The sequence below is a fragment of the Metarhizium brunneum genome, chromosome 6 (assembly GCF_013426205.1).
Source record: "Metarhizium brunneum chromosome 6, complete sequence".
NCBI classification, from domain to species: Eukaryota; Fungi; Ascomycota; class Sordariomycetes; order Hypocreales; family Clavicipitaceae; genus Metarhizium; species Metarhizium brunneum.
In genome coordinates this window covers 1348486-1373273 of record NC_089427.1, presented here as the reverse complement: position 1 = coordinate 1373273, position 24788 = coordinate 1348486, and the positions used below count along the sequence as shown (strand labels likewise).

Genomic DNA, 24788 nt, shown 5'->3' with positions numbered 1-24788 from the left:
TGGGTGTCAGTCCAACAGGAAAGCCTGCATCTCACCCAAGTCTCGGTGCCTGTCGTCCGAATTGGCTAATGACCAAAGTCACTGTGATGGCATAAATGCACGTCGACATTAGGGTTATGTGAACATTGATCATTTGAATTAGAACTTGTGGGGGCGGAAAGACCAGAGGGGAAATGGCGCTCCCAGCTTGGCTTCCCGTCTCGATCAGGATTCACGGGGACATGGTGCCGGAAGGTCCACGTGCATGTGCAGTCCAGTTGCCTGCATAAGGAGGCATTTGGCATTTGCTTGGAATGCATTTTGACATCCACGGCCCACGGCGGCATGGCGGCGACGGCATGGCTGCATCACCGATGGACAACCATCCAGCAATGTGGATCGGGCTTTCGTGCAGAGGCGACAAAGACCAGAGACAACGACCATCAGCTTTGCTCAACTGGCCTGGCGCGTTTCCGCAAAGACCCCATGGCCCAAGTATCTCACGGCAAGCTGACACCCGGGGCGTGGCAGAGGGGGAAGGACGTCTACACATGGCAATGTGAGTGTAAACGTGCATGTAGAGGGCCAATCACACCAACCATGCCAAACTAGCTGGGCCAGCCAGTCCCTTCAGCTAGGCGACTCCGACGCAGCTTCAACGGTTATTTTGAGACTTCCTTGCGAGTTCCGAATGGACGGCAGAGCAGACAAGCGGGAAGGGGTAAGAGGCAAGGGGCGAGAGAGACCAGAGAGACCAGAGAGCACAGAGTCCACGAGGAGACCAGAGAGCACAGAACACAGAGAGGCCAGAGAGTTGCGAGAAGAGACAAGGGAAGCGAGGCTGTGGCGCCTGTGAGAAAGCTCTCAGAGACAACGCTATGGTACACTGGGCGAAGCAGCGATTACGTGTGAGCTCGAGCGCTTCGGTACACTTTAACCCCTGTGCAGCGACATCCGGCATGGGATTCCAGAGTCTTCCCACTAATCCCCTGGTCACGGTCAGCAAAATGAATCTGTACGGAGTACCTCATATAACTACAACCCAGCAGGCAGCTACGGAAAAAAAGCTCAACCTTGTGTGGAGGAACACGGAACAAAATGGATCAAGGTGTCGCCAAACGTTGCACGTACACATGGAGACCATGGATCTGTCTACATGGGCCCAGATTTGACCAGCCAACTGGTTCTGTGTTTGCGGAGAGGACATCAGATGCCCTGACTTTTTTTTATGAGTTAATCACGAACAGGTCCCAACGCCAAATCATATTGAACAACTAAATGCCATCCCAACACTTTTGGCTCCAATTTAATGCTTTCTATACACGGATTTAGGAAGAAAAAAACAACAGAACCCACCGTGTCACAGCTTGTCTAGCAAGATCTTGCTGCCTACATTGCCAACCGGCGCATCAGGCCTCTTCTTACTCTTCTTTCCTCCCTTGTCCGCTTTCTCCTCTTGAGCATCCCTGGCCGCCTTTTGATCGGGTGTCATTTCCGTGGCGGCTTTTTCCAACACCTCCTTGTTCTTCTTGAGTGTCCTCCTCAACTCGTCAGTGCTGCTAAAGTCGTTGGATTCCAGAAGACCAACAACTACAAAGGAGCTTGGACCCGTGGCCCAGTCAACAACGTAGTCTTTGATAACGGGGTACAAGGTATCCGAAAAGCTGAGCGGAGGATCCACAGGTATAATCTTTCCGGTTGCTTTGTCAAATCTGCCGCCTTGAATCAGAGACTTCAACATGCGGCCGCCAAAGGGTGTAGCTGAAATATGAGGAATAGCGTTTAGGTCGTCCTCGGCGGGCTGCTCCTTGGGGTCGCCAATAGCCGATTGCGCAATGGCTTCGAGGGCCTTGGTCTTGTCGCCAGTGCCGGAGAGAAGGGCGTCGGTGACGAATTGGCAGCCAAAGGCGGTAGACGCCAGATCAGCAGCTGCTTGCTCAATGACGGACAGCAGTTGCGGTGAAAGGGCGGCAATGAGTTCCTGTCGTCGAATATCCTCATCCTTTTTGCTAGTAGTCTTCCGAATCTCGTGGACTTGCTTCAACACCTCGTGATCAAATGAGTGGCTGGCGGGGAACAGAGACCTGGACAAACCCTCAAAAAGGTAGAGAAATGTAGTCCGGGCGTTGGGGTTATTGGCCGCTGCGACAATATTCTGCGCCTGCTTGTCGTCCTTTTCGCCAACCAGCTCGGGGAATATCGACTTGGCCGTGAGCTTGGTGTCGTCAATGACATCGTACGCTGTCAAGATGACTGTGTGGCCATAGGGGTCGCCAGACATGGCAACAAGCGTGTCAGCTGTGTCCTTGTACGCCTTGAGGTATTGTTTCCGGTCCTTCGCAGACGCGTACGCCAACAACAAGCATGACAATCGCGCACCCGACTTGGTAAAGGCCATGTTCTTGAGCAAATCGCCACTCTCATCTCCTTTCACCATTTCGACAAACTCACTAAACTCCTCGGTGCCCGGCTGTGTGGTGAGAAAGTACTGTAGCATGGCGTCGTGCAGCATGGTGAAACCAGTCATGCGCTTCTGGACAAGGGAGTTCACCATTTCCAACAAGGTCTTTCTGATGGGTCCCCGCTTGCTGGGTTCCGCCGCAAGAATCTCCTTTAAGTCCGCGGTAAGCTTGGTATCCTTGGTCAACTCCTTGATGCTGAATTCGGGGCCGTACCATTCCCGTAGCAAGGTGGCTCTGTGCTCCTTTGTAGCGACAGTCCGGTAAATGTCGTCCAGAATCCACGAGGCCTCGGGGTGGTTGATGAGCTTGCGGACCTTGCCGTAGAAGTTGGGTATAACCAAGTCTCGGATTTCATCGTCGCTGTGAACGAGCAACTTGGCAATCAAGAACTTGGCATACTTGCTCTCGGCAAGCTGCACGTAGCTCCCCTCAAGCTCTCGTGCAATCTGCCTCCTTTGATCCGGTGTGGCGTACTTTAAGGCCGTCTGTACGGCCCGAACGGCGTCGTGTTTGAGAACAAAATCTCGGCATCGGCCGGTAATGATGCCAAACAGCTCCTCCACCAACTTTTGCCGCTCCTCTTTGGGCACGTGGGATTTTCTCCTCAGCCGCTCCCAGATCTTCTTGGTGCGCTGCACCTCGTCGGCGAGGGGCTTTGCAGCTTTTCGTTCCTGCGCCAATTGCTTTTGTTTTGCGTGAGATTCGCGTGACGTGAGGCCGGCTGTCACCGCTGTTAGCAAAACGGTCGTACAGTTCAATTTCGAGGTCTATTTCTCCCTGTTGGACTCACTGCGATCAAATGTGTCGCCATTGGCACCGGAATCTGTCTTTTTGGACGACTTCTTCTCATCTCCAGTATTCAGCTTGACGCCGCCATCCTCAGAGTCGGAATCCGACAAGTCGCCGCTCTTTGCCGACGCTGTCTTGGCCGCCTTGGATTCTTCGAAACGAGCCTTTTTGGAATCAGACCTGCCCTTACCACTGGGTGTAGCTTTTCTCTTTTTCCCCGCGGCAACGGGTTTGGCAGCCATCTTGACGGTGTGAGCGCAGTTGGGTGGCAGTGTCGCGTATGTACTCTCATTGAAAAAAGCCAGCAGCCTGCGGCGATCATGGTGTGTCAGTAGTCTACCAAGTTTCCAAATTTTTTTGAGAATCTGCCGAGCGGTCAGCGCTGCGTTAAGCCCGAAAGGGAACAGATGCAAAACCACCACCCCGCTACAGGGAGTGGCTTGCCCCGCCCGCGCATCCAAAAAGCTGTATTGTCTGGAATTGAAGCATCACGCCTTGGTTAGGCAACTCAACCCCAACTACACTTGGGCATTGCAATTCACCGCCAATCCATCGCCATGGGTCGTGAAGATCAAGTTGAAGAGCGCGAGGTGCTCGAGTCTATTTTCCCAGAAGAAATCACAGGTACACGTCGTGGTCCACCAGACTGTCGCCTACCAACTAACAAATAATAGACCTCTCCGAAACCGAGTTCCAAGTATCCATCACGCTCGATATCCTCGACGAGGAAGACCAAGAAGCACCCTCATTTATCCTCCAAGTCCGCTACCCAGATGAATACCCAGACGTCGCCCCCCACCTCGACCTGCTGGCTGCACAGAATTCTCCATCCCACCAACACTTTAGCATCAGTGACGACCGCGAACAACTCCTTGAGACTATCCATGAAACCATACAAGAAAATCTCGGCATGGCCATGGTATTCACAATTGTCTCTGCCCTGAAAGAAGCTGCCGAACAACTCATTCAAGACCGCAAGGACTCGGCCGCCAGAGTCCACGAGGAAGCCCTCCTAGCAGCAGAGCGGGAAGAGAACAAGAAATTTCACGGCACGCAGGTCACGCCCGAGACGTTCCTCAAGTGGCGCGAGGGATTCCTCAAGGAGATGGAGGAGAAGGAAAGGCTAGAGGAAGAAGAGAGACTAGCCGAGTTGAAAAAGGCTAAGATTAAGGAACCTATCAAGTTGACAGGGAAACAATTGTGGCAGAGAGGCTTGGCTGGGAATGGAGATGATGAGGAGGGCGATGAGGAAGACGTACCGACAGATGGGGTGGAAAGGCTGGCGGTGGAGGCTTGATGATTTTTATTTCACATGCGGGAGAGGCCATGCATTGTTTGGAGTTTGGAATGACATTGTTCGGGAAGCCTTGGATGTAAAATAAAGCCTAGCACGAGAGACGTGAAAATGGGCTGGGTATATCCTTGAAATTTTAACCTGTGTCTTTTTTCTATTCCTTCGTTCTCCTTTTTCCTTTTGAAAAAAAAAGTTGATTTGTCATTGACGCTCGCAAAGGTTAACCAGTTATTCCTTCGCTTCCAAGTCGCGCAGCAACTACCCAAACGCCGTCTAATGCCATTTCCCTCCAATTCAGTCGTCCTCAGTCGCATCTCGCACGAATTCAACCCTCCATTTCCTCGTCTTCGTCATCCATCTCAACCTCATCTTCGTCCCCGAAATCCTCCCAGTTATCCCTCTCACCCTCCGGCATTTCGCCCAACTCATCGCTAATCTCCCGGAACAACTCGTCGGCATGTTCGCCCAGTCTCTCATCCTCATAGTTCAACATGGTATACAACTTTACACACTGCCACAGCCACTTCCTCGCCGTCGACCACGTCGATCTCCACTCGTTCTTTGCATCTCCATTCTGCTGACCTTGACCATCCCTTTGCTTCTCGCCTACAATATACAGGCACCATCCACCCAGGTACCACGCCTCCACACTCTGATCGTCATCCGTAACCAGTCGCTCCAGCACCCTGAGCGCATCTTCCTCCAGCTCCGTCTCCAACAACAACCGCGCAAGACCGATTCTCGTGGGGAACGCGGGGACGATAGGATGGCCCGGGGGCAAATCCTGCCACAGCTCTAGACTCCGCTTCAGCGACTGCCTCGCCTCATCCACGCGCTCCTGCGAGATGCGCACATTCGCAACGGTCTGCCACGTCTCGGGGAGACCGGGCGCAATCATGATGGCTTCCGTAATGAGCGCCTCGCAGCGCTGCTCGGCGTCCGCCTCCCAAGAGAGATCCGTCATGTACACCTCGGCCACGGCGCACAGCGCCCCGCCCAGCTTTTCCTGTTTCTCATCCAGGCTGGCCTGCTGCTCGGGGGTCCTGCTCGCCAGGCCCGTCAGGTTCTGGATCTGGCTGCGCAGAGCTGAGGCACCCTTCTCGAACCACTTGACGCTGTCCTCGCCGCCGTCCTCGCTCAGCTGCGCGAGGAAGAGGAACTTGTCCGGCCCGCCGCCAACCTTTTCGTCCGCCATGCCATCCTCGTCCAGCTCGACTGCTCGCTCAAAGTAGCTGCGTCCTTCGTCGGCGTCGCCTGATTCCACTGCCAGCGTGCCGAGTAAATTGAGCGCGCGGAGCTCGAAGTCGCCCCCGGCGCCGGTTGATTCCAAGGCTTTGTGGGCAAGCGTAACCGCTTCGTCGAGGTTGCCGACCTCGAACTGGGTCTCTGCATCGCTGAGTAGAGAGCCTGGGCTAGACTCATTTTTGAGTCCTGGCCGACTGGGTGCCATTATACAAGTCTCGCTCTTCTATCGGCGGTTAAATGACAAGAGGCGCAAAAAAAAGGTAGAAGTAAGAAAGTGACGATGCAATAGAATGACATGGAGGGTCGGTACATATATTGCTTGCTGCCCACTGGGCGGCACTTGATAGCTCTAGTGGTCGCATGAAAATTTTGGGTGGGTAAGCCTTATCGATAACAATGACATGGCGGGGCAAAGGACCTACTCGGCCCGTTGAGAAGCATCAACGGCGCTGAAGAATAGAGTCATCTCGACGACAAGGAACCGATCAATAAGGAGCCTTATTTCATAAACCATTTTCCTTGTAACACCACATCGTCCACAAAAAGCAAAACTCCAGTTACAGGCTAAAAACGTGTCTTTCAGTCGCCAGACCATCATCTGCTTTGTGTCAATACTCATCAACCGCTCACTCACAGCCACCCACCATGTTCACCGGCATCGTCGAAGACATCGGAGGTACATCCCCTCCAGCTCAACCTCGTCCCAGCCATCACTAACATGTCACATCTCAGTCGTCTCCCACCTCGACACCAATGACTCGACCGGCGGCACCACCATGACATTCACCATCCCCGCAAACTCACCACTCCTCAAGGACTGCCACGAAGGTGACTCCATCGCTGTCAACGGGTGCTGCCTCACAGTCACATCCTTCACAGCCGACGCCTTCAACGTCGGCGTGGCCCCCGAGACTCTACGCATCACCAACCTCGGCGCTCTTGCTGAAAACAGCCGTGTCAACCTGGAGCGAGCCGTACGAGCCGACACCCGGATGGGCGGTCATTTTGTCCAGGGCCATGTCGACACCACGGCCGAGATTTTGTCCGTGACGCCGGATGGCAATGCTTTGACTTTTCGATTTCAGCCCAAGAACCGTGACATGCTGCGCTACATCATCTTCAAAGGTTTCATTGCCATTGACGGGACGAGTTTGACTGTTACGAATGTCAATGATGCTGACGGGTGGTGGGAAATCATGCTGATTTCGTACTCGCAGGAGCGTGTGGTTTTGGCGCAGAAGAAGAAGGGCGACACGGTCAATATTGAGGTTGACATGATGGCCAAGTACGCCGAAAAGTCGCTGGCTGGAGTTCTGGGGGCAAACAGCGGCGATGCGCCGATTCCGTTGCTCGAGAAGATGGTGCAGCGAATGATTGGCAAGCAGTAGGCAGGCGTGTCAAAGACTAAGTGAGTCATTGTATTGCTCATTCAAGGGTATCATGTCGCATGTCTCATGCCCAAAAAAAAAGAAAGAAAGACAGAAAGACAGAAAAACAGAAAAGAGACGATATGCCAGCCGGCCAGCGGTACTAGGCATCACCCCAAATTTCAGATATCTTTTGGCTCAACGCCCTGCTGATTTTCTTCCTCCCAACCAAGTGGCCAAGTTGGCTCGACACGAGCTCTCGCTTGCGCTTCTTGCCTGTCTCTCCAGGCCCGCAAGCCTCAAAGGCCTTGACGAAATCATGGGGTGTGCGCCAGCGCCTCTGAATCTCGAGGGCTCGCTCTCCCGTCACTCCCCTAGTTGTCATTAGCATTTTTAAAAATACATCTCGCAGCGTCATCATTTCGGATTTGGATGCAAGCGAGGAGAAGGTCTGATATGTTATGTAATGGCCCACGGACGGCTGAGTCTCTCGCAAATGCTGCAGCATGGGCGCGTAATTCTGCGCGGTAATCACCCTAGATGGGATCACATACAACGTCTGCTTCTCGTACCTGCGCTTCAGCATGGCAGTTAAACGCGACAGGTACCTGACAGTCTCGTCCATTTTGGAAGTTCGCTTCACAAAGTACCCATTGACGACTTGTGTCGAGGCAATGGCAGACTGGACGGCTTCCTCGTATCTTTGGAGGACCTGCGGGTCGATGGTGATGTCTTCAATAATGTAAATGACATTTTGAACACCACAGCGCCTGAGACGAAACTTTTGTTCGTGAAATCGTCCGTCTTTGATGCTCCCAATCAAGTCGTCAAGGCGCTTTCGTTCCACAATCCAGTCCAGCACCACCTCGTCCCCCTCGGCGCCGAGTCTCTGGAGCAGTGTGGAATCATGGCATTTGGCAACCCACTGCGCATCGCCCACTTCCAGACTTCTCATCAACGGCGTGGCGTCTAGTTTGGCCAGCTCCTCTTGCATATAATCACGATCGGTTTTTGCCCGGACTTCACGCACGTCCAAAACTAGACGAACGGAAAACGAGCCAGGAGGCAGTTTGATGGGGGCAAACGCGGGCAACGAGCTGTCCGTGGCGTTCTCCTTGGCTGCACTGTCTAGCTCGGCAACAACCTCGATCTCGGCAGACGGCGAGCGGACAGGGCGCGTAGAGGAGGTGGCGGGATGCAAAGCCGTGTTGCCGTTATCTGCCTTCCATTCGCTGGTTCCTTTTATCCGGTTGGCGACTTCCCATCCCTCGTCGGTCAATGCATAGCGCCGTAAAGGTCTCCCCCTCTCATAGACGAGTTCCTTTTGGACCAATATCTTCATCGAGGCCCATGCCGTGTAAAACTTGGTCGGGTCGCTCGGTGCGGTGAAGGAAGAATCGCAATGGGGCTGTGAGACTTGAATCAGGTCTGCTTTCGTCATACCCGAGGTGGTGTCAACTGGTTGTGTCGACAGGCCAATCAAGAGCGCATAGGCACCAGAACGAAAAGCCGGAACGTAGGCCTTGGGTTGTCGCGTCTTGCGCTTCTTTGCGGCACCGGCCCCCTCGGCAGCAGCAGCAGCTTGCTCGTCTCGTCGGGCCCTTTCTGCAGCCTTCTTTGCTTGAGGATGCTCCGGCATGGGCAGATGATTCTCCTGGCAGTGTTTCTGGAGCTGGTCGGTCAGTCTTTCACACAGCTTTGGGCCAAAGCCCTTCAACTGTTGCAGCTCAGCAGGGTGCTGAAAAGCCAGAGGGCATGCTTTGAGAGATTCATAAGCATTTCGATACGTGGTGAATCCTTTCGAGTTGCGTTCTCGTGCTGTGTCCAGCCACTCCTTGACCCAAGCGAGGAGCTGCGGATTGGGGCATTCTTCCATTACGTCGAGGCAGCGGGTTGGCGAGAGTTAATATCGGTCCATGGAGGCGAGAAAGGGCGCCAGAAGTGATTTCAGCTTCCAAAAAAAAAGGGGCGGGCCCGAAAAGAAGAAAAGCCAAAACGCCAAAAGAGGTCGCTCAAGTCTGCTTGATAGCATCAAAAAGTTGACAAGACCGTCGCGTCTCAGAGCTCTGCGTCGCGTCGGTTTGAATGTACATTGGGCGAGGCTTCCGGCTTGTCTTGGCGGGGGGGAAAGCACGAGCGGACACGACAGCACGTGGCCTGATGGGTCAAGGTGTGCCCTGAGGCGCCCACACTTGCGAAGGAGCTGGCAGCTGGCCTGCCTTGGGTTGACACGTCCACTATTATGACGACACCGCCAAACTGCCAAATCGCATGATGCAAGCTTCAACGTGCAACACCACGACCATTGGCGCGGCTCAGTCGAACAAAGCGGGCAGGTCACTAGGAGGACTTTCAACGCTCAATTGCCGCGCAGCTTCTAGCCAAGGGTCCGCTCACCATCATCAGCCTTTACTCCGTCATCCGTATTGTATCACGGCGCACAATCTGCTCATTATCTGGTTTCTGTGCGGACAGCTTGCCCGCTGATGCTACCTTCTCCACCTTGTGTTCGGCGGGGTCAGTCGCCTACATATGTATGATCCCTGTGCCCTGGTGTGCCCTGGTGTGCCCTGGTGTCGTCTTTGCCAGGGACCAGTTACGAGTGTCCTTGTTGTCCATGCTTCGCGGCGGGTGGAACTGGGAACGAGGTCATGAGAAAGTCGCAAGACGACAGGATGTGGGAGCTGTGGGCTGTGGGTTGCGGGTTCGCTCGCTCCAATGTTACGCTGGGCTGCCTCTGGTGCGTCGTAAAGCGTTGCCTGTTTGGGTTTTGCAACCTCGAGTCCGCATCGAGGATAACTACCTACAGAGGGAGGCAAATGGTATTTGGCCAGATCCGGTACCTGGCTATCGCGCTGTATACTATAATGTGCTACAGTATATTAGTGTATACTTCTTGACGGGCAAACCAAACATCTTCTGCGCCAGACCGCAACCGCCGTCCAGCTCGCCACGTCCGTTGTTGAGCTTATCGAGCTGGCTATCTCTTGTTTCCAACGTGCTGGGATGTTTTGGTCTCAGGACCCCGGTACCGTCGTTTTAGTAATGAAAAAAAAAAAGGGCGTCTCATTCTTGGGCGGAGCTGTCACTGGGAGATGACATGGATCTCGTCAGATCTCAAATTATACGAACCAAACTTGTTGACATGTTGTCGATTTGCATTGAACGCAGTATGGAGTATGGGACTACCCCACCACCAGACAGAAGAAGAAAGAGCAAGCAAGCCACCCCACCTCTCTTAAAAGACGCTTGCATCCTGAATCGCTACTCTTACCATCGTCCTCTTTAGCTTCCCAGGCTGCTTCCAGGTCAAGCCCCCCCTTTTGCACCCCCGAGGTACGTCTGTCACCAACAATTGAGAATCAAGCCGGGACGTCTGCTGCACAAGGTCGATCTCCTAGACCTCCATCAGAGGCCAAAACTGGCAGCAGCTCCCCTTGGCCAGGCACAACGCAAACCACAACACTGTCTCTTGTCATGTTCTCCAACTAACACGCTGCAGATACCCAGCGGTCATGGACGGCAAAATCCTCGAAGCGTCGGCAAAATACCCCATCGTTGCCGGCCACACCTACAAGTATGGCACGGCCGGATTTCGAATGAAGGCTGATTTATTGACGGGCGTTTCGTTCCGCGTTGGTCTGCTCGCCGGCCTGCGCAGCCGCAAGCTCAATGGCCAAGCCATCGGCGTCATGATCACCGCCAGTCACAACCCAGCTGCCGACAACGGTGTCAAGATTGTCGACCCCATGGGAGAGATGCTTGAGCAGGAGTGGGAGGCCTACGCTACCCACCTGGTCAACTGCCCTTCCGACAGGGAGCTTCTTGACACCTACAAGGCCCTCGCTGCCCAGCTCAAGATCGACCTCAACACCCCCGGCCGTGTTGTGTACGGGAGGGATACTCGACCTTCTGGCCACGGCCTAGTCTCTGCCTTGTCCGCCGCCCTGGAAGCTACAGGCACCGAATACACCGACTACAAGATCCTGACGACTCCTCAGCTGCACTACCTGACCCGCTGTGTCAACACCGAAGGCACCCCCAAGGCCTATGGCGAAACTAGCGAGGCTGGCTACTACAAGAAATTCTCTGATGCCTTTGTCCGTGCCTTGCGGGGGAGAAAGGTCCAGGGCCAGCTGACCGTGGACTGTGCCAACGGTGTTGGCGGCCCCAAGTTCGCCGAGATGCTCAAGGTCATCCCCAAGGACAAGACCGGCTTTGACGTCAAGGTGGTCAACGACGATGTCCTGCGGCCCGAGGTTCTCAACCTTGACGTATGTATCAATTCTTGAGTTGCTGCAAGCTGGCTCTGTCATGCCACCTATTGATACTAGCCCTGCTAATCATTTTGCAGTGTGGCGCCGACTATGTCAAGACAAAGCAGAGAGCCCCCCAGAACCCCAAGCCCGTGCCCGGAGCTCGTTGCTGCTCCTTTGACGGCGACGCCGACCGCCTGATTTACTACTGGATCGACCCAGACACCGGCTTCTTCATGTTGGACGGTGACCGCATCTCTTCCCTCTGCGCCTCCTTCATCGGTGACCTCATTCGCTCCGCCGGCCTCGAGGATGAGTTACGCATCGGAGTTGTGCAGACCGCCTACGCCAACGGCGCCAGCACCAACTACATTGAGAAGCACTTGCAGCTTCCTGTCGTCTTCACTCCCACCGGCGTCAAGCATCTGCACCATGCCGCATGCCAATTTGACGTGGGCGTCTATTTCGAGGCCAACGGCCACGGCACCGTCGTCTTTTCTCAGGAGGCCATGCGCACCTTTAAGGAAAAGGAACCCCAGTCCCCCGCCCAAAAGGACGCGCTTGACACCCTCGCCGCCGTCGGGGACCTGATCAACCAGACTGTCGGAGACGCCATCTCCGACATGCTCATGGTGGAAGTTGTCCTGGCTCACAAGGGATGGACCCTCAAGGACTGGGCCATGACCTACACCGACCTGCCCAACCGCCTGGTTCGCGTCGAGGTTGGCAACAAGGATCTCTTCCAGGCGACGGATGCCGAGCGACGCCTGAGCCACCCACCTGGCGCTCAGGATGAGATTGACCAGGTTGTTCAAAAGTACACATCGGCACGTTCATTTGCTCGTGCCAGTGGCACTGAAAATGCCTGCCGAGTGTACGCGGAGGCGGCGACTCGCTCCGAGGCAGACGAGCTTGCAAACAAGGTCGCGCAGATTGTCAAGCAATTTGGATCGTAGAGCGTCTAGGTACGACAATGGCGACGAATGACATGATTATGACATGACGAGGGGGGAGGGAAAGGGTTCCCTAAGGGGGGGAAAAAAAAAATTCGGCGCGCACAGCGGGTCAGCTCATCTAACGAGAAAAGCAATATTGGCCAAGTAGCCGTAGCATATTTGAAATCGAGATGTGCAATTGTTTTTAGTGCAAAATTGGGCTACTTCGAGATGCAAATATTGTGGAGATTTTTGTCTTGCTTGTTCCTCTTTACGAGCCGAAGATGGAATTCCGATGCCAAATGCACATCATTGTCACGTCTATCTAAGCCGACTAAACCCGGCGAGCCAAGCCTAATAGTATAGAAAACAGAAATTACGCCGTCCAGCTCCCATCGTCCTCTTCCCGTCTACATGTTCTTGCGTCCCTCTTGTTTTTTTGAGGGGTCCCCGTCTCATGTAGTGAAAATATCCGAGCAGTATGTCTCTCAACTATGCTACTGTTGATGCTCCTATATCAATTTTTTTTTCCCTCTCTCCTATGCTAAATGTACCCGTGGGACCTTTTTTCCTCCACCACATTCATTTGAGTCGTATATGCCTAGCACATGTGGAACGAGCATTGCCCAGAAGATGATCGGGTAGAGTCCTCCGGTTGGAACTCGTACTGGAGATCAATGTCCAGATCTCGGCGGTTCTTGGCGTTGGGCTTGACCTGCAGATGGCATGCAATCTCCTCGCCGTCCTGGACCGTCAGCACGTCCTTGAAGTAAAAGACTGTCTGTTTCCAGTGGGTGTATTTGGTGTGGGGACCGGTAGAGAAGCGGATGGGCTTGTGGCATGCGGTGAAGTCGATGTCGAACCAGGACACGAGGGCGTGAACGAAGTCGTCGCGCTTGATGGCGAGCTTGAAGGGCGTGGCAAAGGCGAGGTCGGCCACGGTGCAGGTGTAGAGGTCAAGAGTGAGGACGGGCGTGGGATCGGTGACGACAGTCTTGAGCTCGACTGTGTCGACGAGGGGCTCGGAGAGGGCGGTTTCCTTGAGCGGGGTGTAGTCGAAGCCGTAGACATTGTCCCAGACTAGGTGGTGTTGGTCAGTGCCTGTTGGTGAGTGAGGGGGCAAGGGAGAGAATATGCAAGCATACATCCAATCTTTTCCTCCTTGTAGTCACCATCTTCGATGCCGGCAAAGAAAATGGTGGCCTTGTCGGGGAAGATGAGGCCGTCCTTCTCGAGATAGGTGTCGCGAGCATACAGGACCGTGTCCAACATGCTCTCGTACAACAAGAAATAGCCCATCCACTCAGAGATGATGATGTCGACCTTGGGGAAGGGCATCTCAATCTCCTCCATCTTGCCCTGGATCAGGGTGATCTTGTCGGAGAGGCCGTTGGTCTTGACAATCTCGCGGGCCTTGAAGATGATGGACGACATGTCGACGCCAATGACGTGCTTGGCGCCGGCCTTGGCAGCAAACCTGGCGCAGCGTGAGTCTCATTGCAAATTCTTGGAAGACGAAGATGCGAGCGGTCATTGTGGTACAAGGTGACGGGTGGAAGGAGACACGGAGCGGCGGCTCTGGTCGCAGGGCGAGGCTGGTCAAACATACATGGAGAGAATGGCGGTGCCACAGCCGACATCGAGAACCACCTTGTCCTTGAACAGGTGCTTGTTTTGCATAATAGCATTCATGTAGGATCGAGTGCGGACCTCATCTTTCTACCAGTTTCCAAAGTGTCAGCTTCCTCTACATGCTTGTCTGCGACGCACAGGCAGCTTGGGTCGTGGACTCGTGGGGTGCTGATGCGGCGGGGGAGGGGTGCAAAAAGCTCACCAGCATTTCCTCGTGGATGCCTTTTTGCGTTGCGCAAATGTCAGTCAGTAATGTACGACTATACAACACGAATGGACCGTGGAATCGTACCATGGTGGTCATAGCTGTGAGGATGGATTAGCAATGCGTTTGCTTTTATTTTTCAAATTCTTTTTTCTTCTTCTTGTATTCTTCCTCGTTGCGATTCGTCACCTGGGGAATAATGGCACACAACCAACCTCTTAAAGTAGTGCTGCTCGCTGTGCTCGAGCGACTTCATGCGCTGCTCGGCAATCTCAACGTCCATCTTGTCGCCAGTCATTATGGCTGCGAATACTCCGTACCGCTGACGGATGCAAATAAGAGTAGTAGAAACAAGGTATGCAAAGATTCTGAGACGGGGACTGGCGGCACAAAGTGAAGGGGAAGCCGTTGGGTCGCTGACCGCAAGGAAGAGTCGCACCACAGACGGACGGCTGCAGGTTTTGTCGGGCAGAAAAATAATTTATCGGGCCACCGCCTTCAATGGACGACTGCCCCTCCCTCGCTGCAAAACAGTCAATTGCACGGAGTACGGCCCGCACCCACACACGCCACCTTGTCTTGGCGCTGCCAAACAACATGACGGGAGCAGAGAAGCATCATAAATAAGGGCTTAGTGCCTAGATCACACACCAAGTAGCATCTTCTCTTTCTCTGCACGTTTACCTACATCACAAGCACAGCAAAAAGCATTTATTGTCATCACGCAGAGCGTCAGCCTCCATGTATTCGATAGCCCTCCTGCCTATAGAGTGTATATTCCTGCATTCCGCTCAACGCGCATTCCGTCCACATCTTTTTTTCTTACGCTCTAATCTCTTGTGGTACCAAAAAACGCCCAAACGCCATTACGTATATGCAACAGAAAGCGAACGATATATCCCACAGGAAACAGCATCCCGAAGCCTCATGGTCGCCCGTTCCACCCCATTGGCCTTACACGAGCAACACGCTGTTGACACAGCCATCGTTTTCGGGATTGTTGGTCACTTGCGCATATCGACCCCACACAACCTTTCCGCCAGCAGTCACCAAGCCCAGTTCGCTGACGTTGACCTCGATGACGGTACCCTTTGTCAAAACACCAAGCTGGGTATACATCGGATTCTGAGGGTTCTTCTTGACGCCGATGATAGGCAACTGCACCGTAACACCCAGCTCGGCCTGCGTGCAGTTAGTTTTGCGGTATCGAAGCCCCATGGGCCTAATAAACCTCTCGTATTTCGGGTTTCTTCGCGTGAAGTCCTGTCCAACAAACGTAGGTTTGGTGACCATGCGCTTCCAGCCCTTCTTCTGGATCTTCTTGCCCGTCTTGACCACCTTGAACATTTCCTCCTCGCTGATACCGCGGACCTTTGGCAGCGGGACGTTAAACTTGGCCGCCTTTTCTGCTCGCTTGTTCTTGATGGCACTGCTGAGGGCCTTGGCCGTCGATGGGTTCGTTCGGTCAAGTAGGTACGAGGGCATGGGAGTTGAGGGCTCCTTCTCGTCGGCAGTCTTGACATTTCTCTCCTCGTGTGCCTTGATAGCCTTCTTCATCTGGATCTTCTCCTTGTGCCGCTTCTGCTGGTGCAGCTTGGCCCGCAGGCCACGCAAATTCTGTGCATCCTGGGAAGCCTTGTGGCCTTCACGGGCGGCTCTCTTTCGTGTTCGTTCTTCGTGATCCAGGCGGCGGCCATGCAGCTTGCGCCACCTCTCCATATACTCGTTCTGAGGCTGCAAAGTCTGTTAGATGAAATCATATTCCCGTCTGAATGAGAAAAAAAACCATACCATAGTTACTGTGTTGCCCGATTCTGGGACTTTTGGCCGTGGGTGGTTGATAGGAGTGTGGAGCCAAGTTGAAATTTCGCCCAGGGACAAAAAAAAGAGAGAGAGGCGGTCGGCGGAGCCCGGCACAACACTTCTCCGACCAAAGCTCACCTAAACTTTTTGGGCCATACTACCAACGCCCATTTGCTGCCATCATCTGATCTGCAGCGTAGGACAAACCTACAGCTCAAGGCTCTCTTCACCAACAGAGAGACGCCAATTGCAGCATCGCCATGAGCAGAGCGCTCTTCCGCTCCGTCCTGGAGCTTCGGGCGCCAAAATCAGCCCCCCGGTTCCCGCCGACGTTGGCCCTGCCCGTCCGCAGCCGGGCATTCAACACCACAGCACCCATCATCGAGCCGACAAACCAACCGCACGTCAACAACGCCCCGAACCCGACAGATGCCCAAGTCCGCCCCCTAGCCTTCAAAAAGAGCCACCCCACAGCGCCGCCCACCCCTATCCAAGACTCGGTCAAGAACCTACTCCCCTTCCTCGTCGCCCAGCCGGGCCACTACATCACCGTCCACATCCACGGCTTCCCCTACCTCGTCCAGGAAGGCGACCAGATCCGCCTTCCGTTCCGCATGCCGGGCGTGCTTCCCGGCGATGTACTACGTCTGAATAGAGCCAGTGTAATCGGCAGTCGCGACTACACCATGAAGGGGGCCCCCCACATCGACGAGCGCGTCTTTGAATGTCGAGCGACAGTGCTAGGCGTGGAGTCGGAGCCGATGCGCATCAAAATCAAGAAGAAGCGGAGGCAGCGGAGAAAGAGACAGGCCAAGAGCAAGCACCGGTACACCATCTTGCGCGTCTCAGAGCTGAACATTAAGAATTTGGAAGACGTCAAGTAGCCGCCCACGGTCAGGAGACGGGGAAAGCAAAGGGTCAAAGGCAAGGGGTCGCGTGAGAAGATTCTGTATACTGGCATGCATCATGTATCAATACCAGCGAGGCCGCTGGCTGTACAATAAATAATACACTCGTCAAACGTAGCCAGTCGTCAACCTTCACCTGTGATGCAAATCTCGACACTCAACAAGAAACCACACAGATTGGATATCTGGAAAGCTAAAAAAAAATAACAAGTCTCACAAGAGGAGATGCTGAACGCTACTCTATACCACACAACATTCCCCCTCTCCTTCAAAAATAAATAAAAGGCCCACGGCTAAACGAAAGACATGAACAAAGACTCCCAAACACCAAGCTATGCCCGCCTGATTTTCCAATTCTGGTTTTTGCAAAAGTAAAACAAGAAGCACACAAAAAGGTGTACACAGGTCCCCTTTTTCGACATTAAATAAAGAGAATCATGATGAATACCACGACTACATCCGCCCTGCCATTGCCTTTCTGATACTTGTCCAATACGCTTGTGGCCAGACACTAGCGCCCTCAGACTCGGTGGGCATCCGTTCGCGACATCGGGTGACGACGCTCTGGATGATTCTGCCAAGCAGCTCCTCGTCAATGGGGAGGGCCTTTTCATTGAACTCGGCGGGGTAGAGGAAGGGGTCGGAGGCATGAAGCAGTTCTTCACATGTAGGGCGCATATGGAGATCTCGGTTGAGGCAGCGCTTCATGGTGCGCAGCAGCGACGGCGGCACGGGGACACCTCCGACTGCTCGCGAGGGAAACTCGATGATGTGGTCCCAGTTGATGATGGCCTGGCACCGGGCCATTTGGTTGGCAATGTGGCCAAACGGCGGGACGCCATAGACCATTTGGTACAGGATGCAGCCCAGGGACCAAATGTCACTTGGTTTGCCGAGTTTCACGAGCTTGGGACGGCCCGGGAGGCGGCCTCCGCGAGGGTTGTTGGCGTCCATCAGTGACTCGGGGGACATGTAGCTGGGTGTTCCGACTTGAGTCTCGCGATGGACGTTGACTGTCTCCTCGGTCTGAATGGCGTTGGCAATGCCGAAGTCAATGAGTTTTAAGCGGCCCTGGACAAGGACAAAGTTGGCCGGTTTCAGGTCGGAGTGGACAATTTCGTACTGGTGCACTGATTGCAGACACTCGAGCATCTCTTTCCAGTAGAACCGCACAAAGACAGGATCGAACTTGGCCGTCTCAGAACTTTGTCGAGACGTGAGGAGTTTGTTCAAGTCCAGCTCACCCATCTCCATAAGCTATCAAACTGTTAGCGGGTCGAACGTCACCGGGGGCTTTCCAGGTCTGGGACACATACCAAAGTAAGGACTTGTTTCTCCGAGTTCAATTCATGATCGTACAAATCAATGACGCGATCAACACCCTTGAGCTTGCCCAAAAGATCAATCTCGCCTCTGTATCCCTTGATGATGCTGTCGTCGGCATTCTCCAAGGACACGCGCTTGAGAGCAAACATTTTGCCATTTTCGGCCGTCACCCGATACACCTTGGCACTGCCGCCTCGGCCGAGACACTCCAGCCTGGTGTAGCACTTCCCGTTGACCCGCAGCACGTTTCGACGTTGCCTGGCCTGTGTGGTTGTGGCCGCGCCAGCCGTCGACGTAGCCGCCTCCAAGACGGACATCTTGGGCGGCGGCGGCGGCGCAGACCGGTGTGGTGTATTGTTTGCAATGGAGGCTAGAGGTTTCCGCTCGGGAGATGCTGCTTTGGCGCTGCCGAGGTCAACATGCAGCGGCCGGATACTGGGCTTTTCTACGCCTGGGTCGGCTGCCACCTTGACCGGCCTCTTGAAGGTAATGGGATACTCATTTTCCTGGTCGTGTATGGACGGAATCTCAATGCGTTTGGGGAGCATCGCTTCCGGCACCGTAATGTGGTCGTCGCGTCGAGCCTCAAATTGAACCCCACGAGATGAGCGCCTTGACGAACCCAGGTCGGGCAACTCGATACCAGAAGCCTGTCTCCTATTACTGGCTCGGGCAGCACTGCCGCTGACAGGGCTTCCCGAGTTGAAGTCCCGGTTCGCCTCATGGTAGACAGACGGTTCGGGCGGCTCGTCTGCCGGTTGGAGGCCATGCTCAGCTTCGTGGCTGGGGACGGCGTGGTCTCCGTCTACATGGCCTTCGCCCTCCTCATCGCTTTGACGTCGTCTGCCTCTCCTGGCTGGTCCGCTCAAAAAACTTCCCGAAAGCTTGCCAACTCGCTTGACCCGCATGGAGCTCTGCGGGTTGACATCGTCGGGGCGGCTACGCGTCGACGGGTATCGTGATGCGCTGCCGTGGCTTCCAGAATTCCGCACCGCGCTCTCAGGTGCTTCTAGCTGATCATACTCGGCTTCCAGGTGCGATCTGTCGGCCACGGAACGGTCAAATTTGGACCGTCCAGACGAAGGTCCGGAGGAGCCAACCCGACTCCTGTTAGCCGATGAGCCGGCAGCAATTCGCACAACCCGGTCAGGATGAGGCGGGGTGTTGACCTCTGGTTGCGGCTCTGGCAGTGGTTCTTGCTCCTCTTCTGCGGGCTTTTCATGATTGTTGCTTGTCCGGCTAGGTAGTGATACGGCCGCCTTTTGTCCCGTAGAGCGAGACATGGAAGTAGATCGTCTCTTGCCCGGACCCATCTGGTTCAAGCTGTGCGGGTTACTGCCCAGACGTACAACCCTCTTCCTAACGGGGCTAGCCTCTTGATTTTGGCTTGTATCGGCGGCCTTTGCGGGCTTGTCATCCGCAGGCTGCACACTTCCAGATCGTAGATGTCGCCTGTCCTGGGGTCCGGCTCCAACAACGCCGGCTGAGGACGAATTGTTGTTCAACGCACTAGTTCGTCGTCTCGTGCGTGGCGGTGAGGCTTCCTTATTGGCAGGTTCCGGGGCGTCATCGTTGAGGAGAGCTTTGGTGAGAGCACTGAGCTTCATAGGCACAGGGATTTCATCCTCTGAGCTGTCGTCGTGGTATTGCTGCTGATGTGGTGATTGACTTGCAGGGGCCACGGCGGCGGCAGTGGCGGCGGCAGCAGCGGCGGCTTGACTCTCGCTTCTGCTAACCATCTGTCGCGAGGCAGGACGTCTCAAGGCTTGGCGTTGTGAAGTTCTCCGGACAGCACCGGCAGTGGCCATTGGTGTCGGCGATGCGGTCGCCATTGCAGGACGCGTGGGTTCGTAGTTGGTAGTTTGTATACTGTGAGAATGCACTGGTGATTTCGAAGGTCGAATTGCGGTAATGGTAAAGGATTCGGACTTCTTTACGTGTCGGGAGTTCCCATGACCCTGATTCGCACACGTATCACGACAATGTCGAAAATATTTTAGTTGATGTTATCGCGTTGGTTGGATCGATATCGACAACAGGGAGAGCGGACGGGAACCTTTAGTGGGATATTTTGGAGGATTTGGAAGGTGGCCAATCACAGATCCGCGGGTTGCCGTGGGCAACCGGTGTCGAGGTGGGGACCGTCTGAACAGGCACCCCAGGCCCCAGGCGGTCTGGTCTAAACAAGAGGCGAGCAATGGAGAAGATTTGCATTGACGTTTATGCAAGTTTGATTGGATGGGGTGCTTGCAATGACTTGTGTACAGCCTGGTACTAGTCAGTGCCGGAGCGTCCATCGCGACTGCTCTTCGATGGAAAACAAAAGGAGCGCTTAGCTCGGCACATGTCATGGCGTGTAGAGAATGTATCCTATACTCGGTACGGAGTACCCCGTCTCGCACTTGCCATCAGAGCACCAAGTCAATGTCGTGTCATTGACTACCAGGCAGATGGAGCCATCCAGCTATCCAAATACTTCGCATTAGACGTAGCCTTCTCCCGTGTTGTCCGGAATTAAAGCACAACGTCATTTTACAGCACCGAGGACAACCAGTGATGTGGCTATAATGACAACGTTTCTTTCTCCTGGCCCATCTGCCCCTGCCAAGTGCTACATCGGGGGCCCCTCCAGGGTCAGCGTCACTTCGCACCATCTCCGGCGGTCCGTGGCGCATTTTCTTTTTTCGATTCCCGACTCCTTCTTCCCTGGGCGTTGGATTCTTGTCTTCTTGCTTGTTCCCCTCCCATCGATGCTTTTGTGATGGCACCCGATAGGAGGCGGCCATGGGGAACCGCCCTATCCCTGTGTTCCCTGAGCCTCCTCTTGCTCGTCTTCTGTGGCGTGTCGCACGCTTCCATTGGAGACCGTTCGCCGGCATTCAGGGAGTGTCTTGAGGCATGTCGCCCGTCCATGTCCTCCCCCATACATAGCTAACCGACGGTAGGTCTGCAAAGCCGAAAATTGCGGTCCCGGCAAAGACCATACTCCCATTCGTACGTCCTGAAGCCTTGCTCGGATCACGAAAATACAAGACTTGCACCTGCTAACATGGAAAGGAAAGCCGCCCACCGTCGCCTCCTCCTCTGGGACTGCGCCTCCGAATGTGACTACACATGCCAGCACATTGTCACCGCCCAACGAGTCGCCGCTCGCGAGCCCATTGTCCAATTCCACGGCAAATGGCCCTTCTACCGGTTTCTCGGGATGCAGGAGCCCTTCTCCGTGCTCTTCTCCCTGGGAAACCTCTATGCGCACTGGCATGGCCTCGTCAAAGTCCGCGCTCATATCCCAGCGACGTACAGTCTACGTCCGTTTTACGTGATGCTCGCCCACGTTGGAATCGCCAGCTGGGTCTTCAGTGCCATTTTCCACACACGCGATTTTCAATTCACGGAAGAATTGGACTACTTTGCCGCTGGTGCAAACGTCCTCTACGGATTGTACTACACGCCCATTCGCATCTTCCGAATCGACCGGCCCTCGCCTCGACGGCGATCCGTCCTTCGCGCATGGACGCTGCTGTGCATAATGCTGTATGTATTCCACGTGGCGTACTTGAAAGGTGTGCGGTGGGACTACACGTATAACATGGCGGCCAATGTCGCTGCTGGTATCGTGCAGAATATTCTGTGGAGTTGGTTCAGCGTTACGAGCTTCAAAAAATCAGGGAGCCTCTGGTCGATTGTGCCCGGTGTAGTTGTCGCGTGGGTCATGTTCGCCATGAGTATGGAGCTGTTTGACTTCCCACCCTGGCTGGGGTGTATTGATGCCCATAGTCTGTGGCATTTGCTGACGGTTGGACCTACGATCTTGTGGTACAAGTAAGTCGCGCCCGTCTCGATGTCTCAGGGGCTTGAATTATAGGCTAATAACAGCAAATAGTTTCTTGTTGAAAGATGCTCAAAAAGATATTGCCGGCACGGAGCGGTACAAGGCTTAAGAGCTTGGTGACGAGCATTGCAGACGCCGCCTTGTGTGATCGCAGTCATCAATAATACAGAGAAAGACTGAAAGGGGGTGTCTTCTCTAGATGACGGAGCTGGAAGGCGGTAGTTGCGTTTTAGTTGCATTTCTAATCGGTAACTGGATACTCAAGCATCGTTGATTTCAAACTCGCAATGATGCTATGTCGAATCGTGTCAAAGTAGCTCAAACAGTATCATTCATTACGACTAATAGCACACGTTGCTGTGGTCCGGTTCCGTTTTTCCGCCGTGCAGGCGGTGTAATATCAGCACAGAAGCTGTCCAGAAATCAAGAGAAAAGAAAGAAAAGCTTCTCAACGCGATCTCAACTCAAAACAGGCGAGAGCAAACCAATTCGTATACAAAAGCAAGTGACGGCCAAAGTCAAGTCTAAACCCCCGTCGCCTCCCCGCTGTCGTAGACTCTATAGAATATAGAAAAAGGGGTATCATGTACGCCGACGCCAACAGTACCAACCTTGGTTTCGATTCATTCGCTTGTGAGAATAATAGGGGATGGGGCATCATTAGTCTATTCGATCATTATTTTTCCATGCATGCCCGACTCAGGCAAAAAGATAAAACGATTGGAACGATTTTTCTTCTCTAAGTGCTGAGCAGGTCTCGGACCGACAAGCCCCGGGCGTTGAGGGCGGGATTGGTTCCACGTCTGTCGTTATTCAACATCAACAACGCGGCAGAGGCTTCCTGGTCAAGATCGGACTGCGGGTTCAGGGCCGGGCTTGTGAGCGTCGACCCAGACGCGCTGCTCTGCGCGTAGACGGCGTGCGGCTGGGGTCCAAATGCAGGAGAGGCTCCGGCTGATGTGCTGAAGCTATAGTGTCGCTGGTCAGTAGACACGGACGAATATGACTGCTTTCGGTGCTGAGCATCATCTGGTTGCAGACCGGGTGAGATTGGCGGGTGTGCGTGGTCGGGCTGGGCTGTGAAGAGAGGCGACGCCGTGTCCGAGTCGGACATGTCTACGTCGCCGGAGGGGTCCGCGTGAAACGTTGGATGAAAGTCACGGATCGAAGGCAGTGGGTTGTGTGCGGCCTGTTCCCTGCCCTTGTCGCCATGTTGAGCCTTGAGCTTGGCAACGCAATCTTCAAGGTATCTAACATAATCAATTGAAGCCTGTAAACGACGTGTTAGTGGGTTGGCATTGCGACCGTGGCGGCGCCCGCGTTCCCAGTTGGCCGAACTGACCTGGAGAATGGCGAGCTTGTGCATTTCGCCCGTACAGGCAGGAATCATGCCTTTGAGGACGGCAAACTCTTCATTCATCTTACTGCGACGTCGTCTTTCAATCAGACTGTGGGCAGTTTTCCTGGCAATCTTGCGTCCAGCAGCACTCGTGGCGCTGGGTTGCTTCTTCTTTCCCTGAGCCCCACCAGCATCGGCGGTCGCACTGTTCTTGTTAGCTGCCGTCTTTGCCGCTCCAATGGCTCCCTTGCCTCCGACCTTGCCAGACATGGAGTCTTTCGTCGACGAGACCTCGGTCGCTGCTTCCTCCTGTGCTCGGGGCTTCATTTGGATAATCTTTCGTGATCGAGTGGGTGGAGGAGGGAGAGTAAAGGAGGACTCGTCCTTGGTGTCCTTGGCGGCAGACGATCGACGGCGTGATTTGACCGTCTCGGCAGCCTGTAACGGATATATGGTCCGCGGGGAAGACGAGGTTAGCGTGGCTGGATAAGACGCTGTCCGAGCAGGTGAGGTGTGCTTGGGTTTGGTGGGTGAAATGCGTGAAGCATCATGAATTGCAGGTGGGGGTAATTCAAAAGAAAGATGAATCGATGAGAGCTGCTGGGCGCCATCCTGTCCCTTGATATCTGTGGAAGAGCCAGGGGTTGGCGGAAGGGCCGGTCGAGGCATTGGCGCAGTCGCGTGAGGTCTTTTACACGAGCAGTAGCAATTGACTATTGTTGATGCGGCCAGGCCAACGTTTGCTCTTCTGGGACTGGTAAGCTAGATCACGGACCCAGGTCGGCCAAGTACCGAGCAAGCAGTGCAGCGTTCAAATGATTTGCGTGTACTCCGTACTCCGTACACCTCTCTGAGCCGCTAATGGAAGAAAGGGGCCAGGTCAAGCCACCCGGCTATCTGTCCCTCCGTCTAGGGTGTCGGGGACGCTCAGTCTGTCGTGACTCGGCACACGAGTTCCGCTATGCAATGCCCTCTCGCTGGAGGAGTCGGATTCAGAAAGTGTGTGTCAAGGACTCGAGGTGCTCCGTAAATGCAGGTCCTGCGTGAAGAGACTATGCCCCGATACGCTATTTGCCGAATAGAGTGGATGATATCTCTTTGGATGTCGTGCTGTGCGGCTGTATTTCTTTACCACCACTGCCGCAGGAGGAAGGAGAATATACCCTTGAGTCCTCTTGTTTGTATCCAAATTTCGTCCTCTATAAACGTCTTCTGTCTTTTGTTTTCGTTTTCGTGTCTATTTGGTTCCTCAGCGACGAGACAAAGCAGTGGCCGGAAGTTTGAGTGTCAGGTAGCCAAGGTGCTACACGGTCACGCTCGTGTAAGTGGTGGGAATTGACCAGACAGGAGACCGTGTCCGAAGCCGACCAAAGACGGAGGCAACTGAACGATTGAATAGAACACAAGGAAAGGTGC

At 54.3% G+C, this 24788-nt stretch overlaps 12 protein-coding genes across 12 annotated transcripts; 5 read left to right on the top strand and 7 right to left on the bottom strand.

Moving 5' to 3' along the window:
- Window positions 1-1339: 1339 nt before the first annotated feature.
- puf6 (Pumilio y domain family member 6) lies at window positions 1340-3472 on the bottom strand (the record flags this gene model as incomplete). The annotated part of the gene is made up of 2 exons (XM_066131531.1): window positions 1340-3162; window positions 3232-3472. 2 exons carry the CDS (start codon window positions 3470-3472, stop codon window positions 1340-1342), a joined length of 2064 nt encoding a protein of 687 aa, XP_065987669.1.
- A 315-nt stretch (window positions 3473-3787) lies between these two features.
- Window positions 3788-4527, top strand: G6M90_00g097600 (uncharacterized protein; the record flags this gene model as incomplete). Its single annotated transcript, XM_014691095.1, has 2 exons — window positions 3788-3854; window positions 3905-4527. The coding sequence occupies 2 exons, from the start codon at window positions 3788-3790 to the stop codon at window positions 4525-4527; spliced, it is 690 nt and encodes a 229-aa protein (XP_014546581.1).
- Window positions 4528-4849: 322 nt separating this feature from the next.
- On the bottom strand, window positions 4850-5974 carry G6M90_00g097590 (uncharacterized protein; the record flags this gene model as incomplete). Its single annotated transcript, XM_014691096.1, has 1 exon — window positions 4850-5974. The coding sequence occupies one exon, from the start codon at window positions 5972-5974 to the stop codon at window positions 4850-4852; it is 1125 nt and encodes a 374-aa protein (XP_014546582.1).
- Window positions 5975-6414: 440 nt separating this feature from the next.
- Window positions 6415-7157, top strand: rib5 (Riboflavin synthase; the record flags this gene model as incomplete). The annotated part of the gene is made up of 2 exons (XM_014691097.1): window positions 6415-6445; window positions 6502-7157. 2 exons carry the CDS (start codon window positions 6415-6417, stop codon window positions 7155-7157), a joined length of 687 nt encoding a protein of 228 aa, XP_014546583.1.
- A 142-nt stretch (window positions 7158-7299) lies between these two features.
- Window positions 7300-9012, bottom strand: MUS81 (Crossover junction endonuclease MUS81; the record flags this gene model as incomplete). The annotated part of the gene is made up of 1 exon (XM_014691098.1): window positions 7300-9012. The coding sequence occupies one exon, from the start codon at window positions 9010-9012 to the stop codon at window positions 7300-7302; it is 1713 nt and encodes a 570-aa protein (XP_014546584.1).
- Window positions 9013-10651: 1639 nt separating this feature from the next.
- On the top strand, window positions 10652-12348 carry AGM1 (Phosphoacetylglucosamine mutase; the record flags this gene model as incomplete). Its single annotated transcript, XM_014691099.1, has 2 exons — window positions 10652-11410; window positions 11491-12348. The coding sequence occupies 2 exons, from the start codon at window positions 10652-10654 to the stop codon at window positions 12346-12348; spliced, it is 1617 nt and encodes a 538-aa protein (XP_014546585.1).
- Window positions 12349-12928: 580 nt separating this feature from the next.
- rmt1 (Protein arginine N-methyltransferase 1) lies at window positions 12929-14462 on the bottom strand (the record flags this gene model as incomplete). The annotated part of the gene is made up of 6 exons (XM_014691100.1): window positions 12929-13407; window positions 13473-13804; window positions 13937-14046; window positions 14162-14181; window positions 14252-14265; window positions 14380-14462. The coding sequence occupies 6 exons, from the start codon at window positions 14460-14462 to the stop codon at window positions 12929-12931; spliced, it is 1038 nt and encodes a 345-aa protein (XP_014546586.1).
- A 656-nt stretch (window positions 14463-15118) lies between these two features.
- nsa2_1 (Ribosome biogenesis protein nsa2) lies at window positions 15119-15958 on the bottom strand (the record flags this gene model as incomplete). Its single annotated transcript, XM_014691101.1, has 2 exons — window positions 15119-15898; window positions 15956-15958. The coding sequence occupies 2 exons, from the start codon at window positions 15956-15958 to the stop codon at window positions 15119-15121; spliced, it is 783 nt and encodes a 260-aa protein (XP_014546587.1).
- A 269-nt stretch (window positions 15959-16227) lies between these two features.
- ACON (mitochondrial 54S ribosomal protein bL21m) lies at window positions 16228-16851 on the top strand (the record flags this gene model as incomplete). The annotated part of the gene is made up of 1 exon (XM_014691102.1): window positions 16228-16851. One exon carries the CDS (start codon window positions 16228-16230, stop codon window positions 16849-16851), a length of 624 nt encoding a protein of 207 aa, XP_014546588.1.
- A 477-nt stretch (window positions 16852-17328) lies between these two features.
- On the bottom strand, window positions 17329-20033 carry MPS1 (Serine/threonine-protein kinase MPS1; the record flags this gene model as incomplete). The annotated part of the gene is made up of 2 exons (XM_014691103.1): window positions 17329-18132; window positions 18192-20033. 2 exons carry the CDS (start codon window positions 20031-20033, stop codon window positions 17329-17331), a joined length of 2646 nt encoding a protein of 881 aa, XP_014546589.1.
- A 952-nt stretch (window positions 20034-20985) lies between these two features.
- Window positions 20986-22142, top strand: G6M90_00g097510 (uncharacterized protein; the record flags this gene model as incomplete). Its single annotated transcript, XM_014691104.2, has 4 exons — window positions 20986-21087; window positions 21147-21195; window positions 21264-22023; window positions 22085-22142. The coding sequence occupies 4 exons, from the start codon at window positions 20986-20988 to the stop codon at window positions 22140-22142; spliced, it is 969 nt and encodes a 322-aa protein (XP_014546590.2).
- Window positions 22143-22772: 630 nt separating this feature from the next.
- On the bottom strand, window positions 22773-24041 carry G6M90_00g097500 (uncharacterized protein; the record flags this gene model as incomplete). The annotated part of the gene is made up of 2 exons (XM_066131530.1): window positions 22773-23303; window positions 23376-24041. 2 exons carry the CDS (start codon window positions 24039-24041, stop codon window positions 22773-22775), a joined length of 1197 nt encoding a protein of 398 aa, XP_065987583.1.
- Between the last annotated feature and the right edge of the window lie 747 nt (window positions 24042-24788).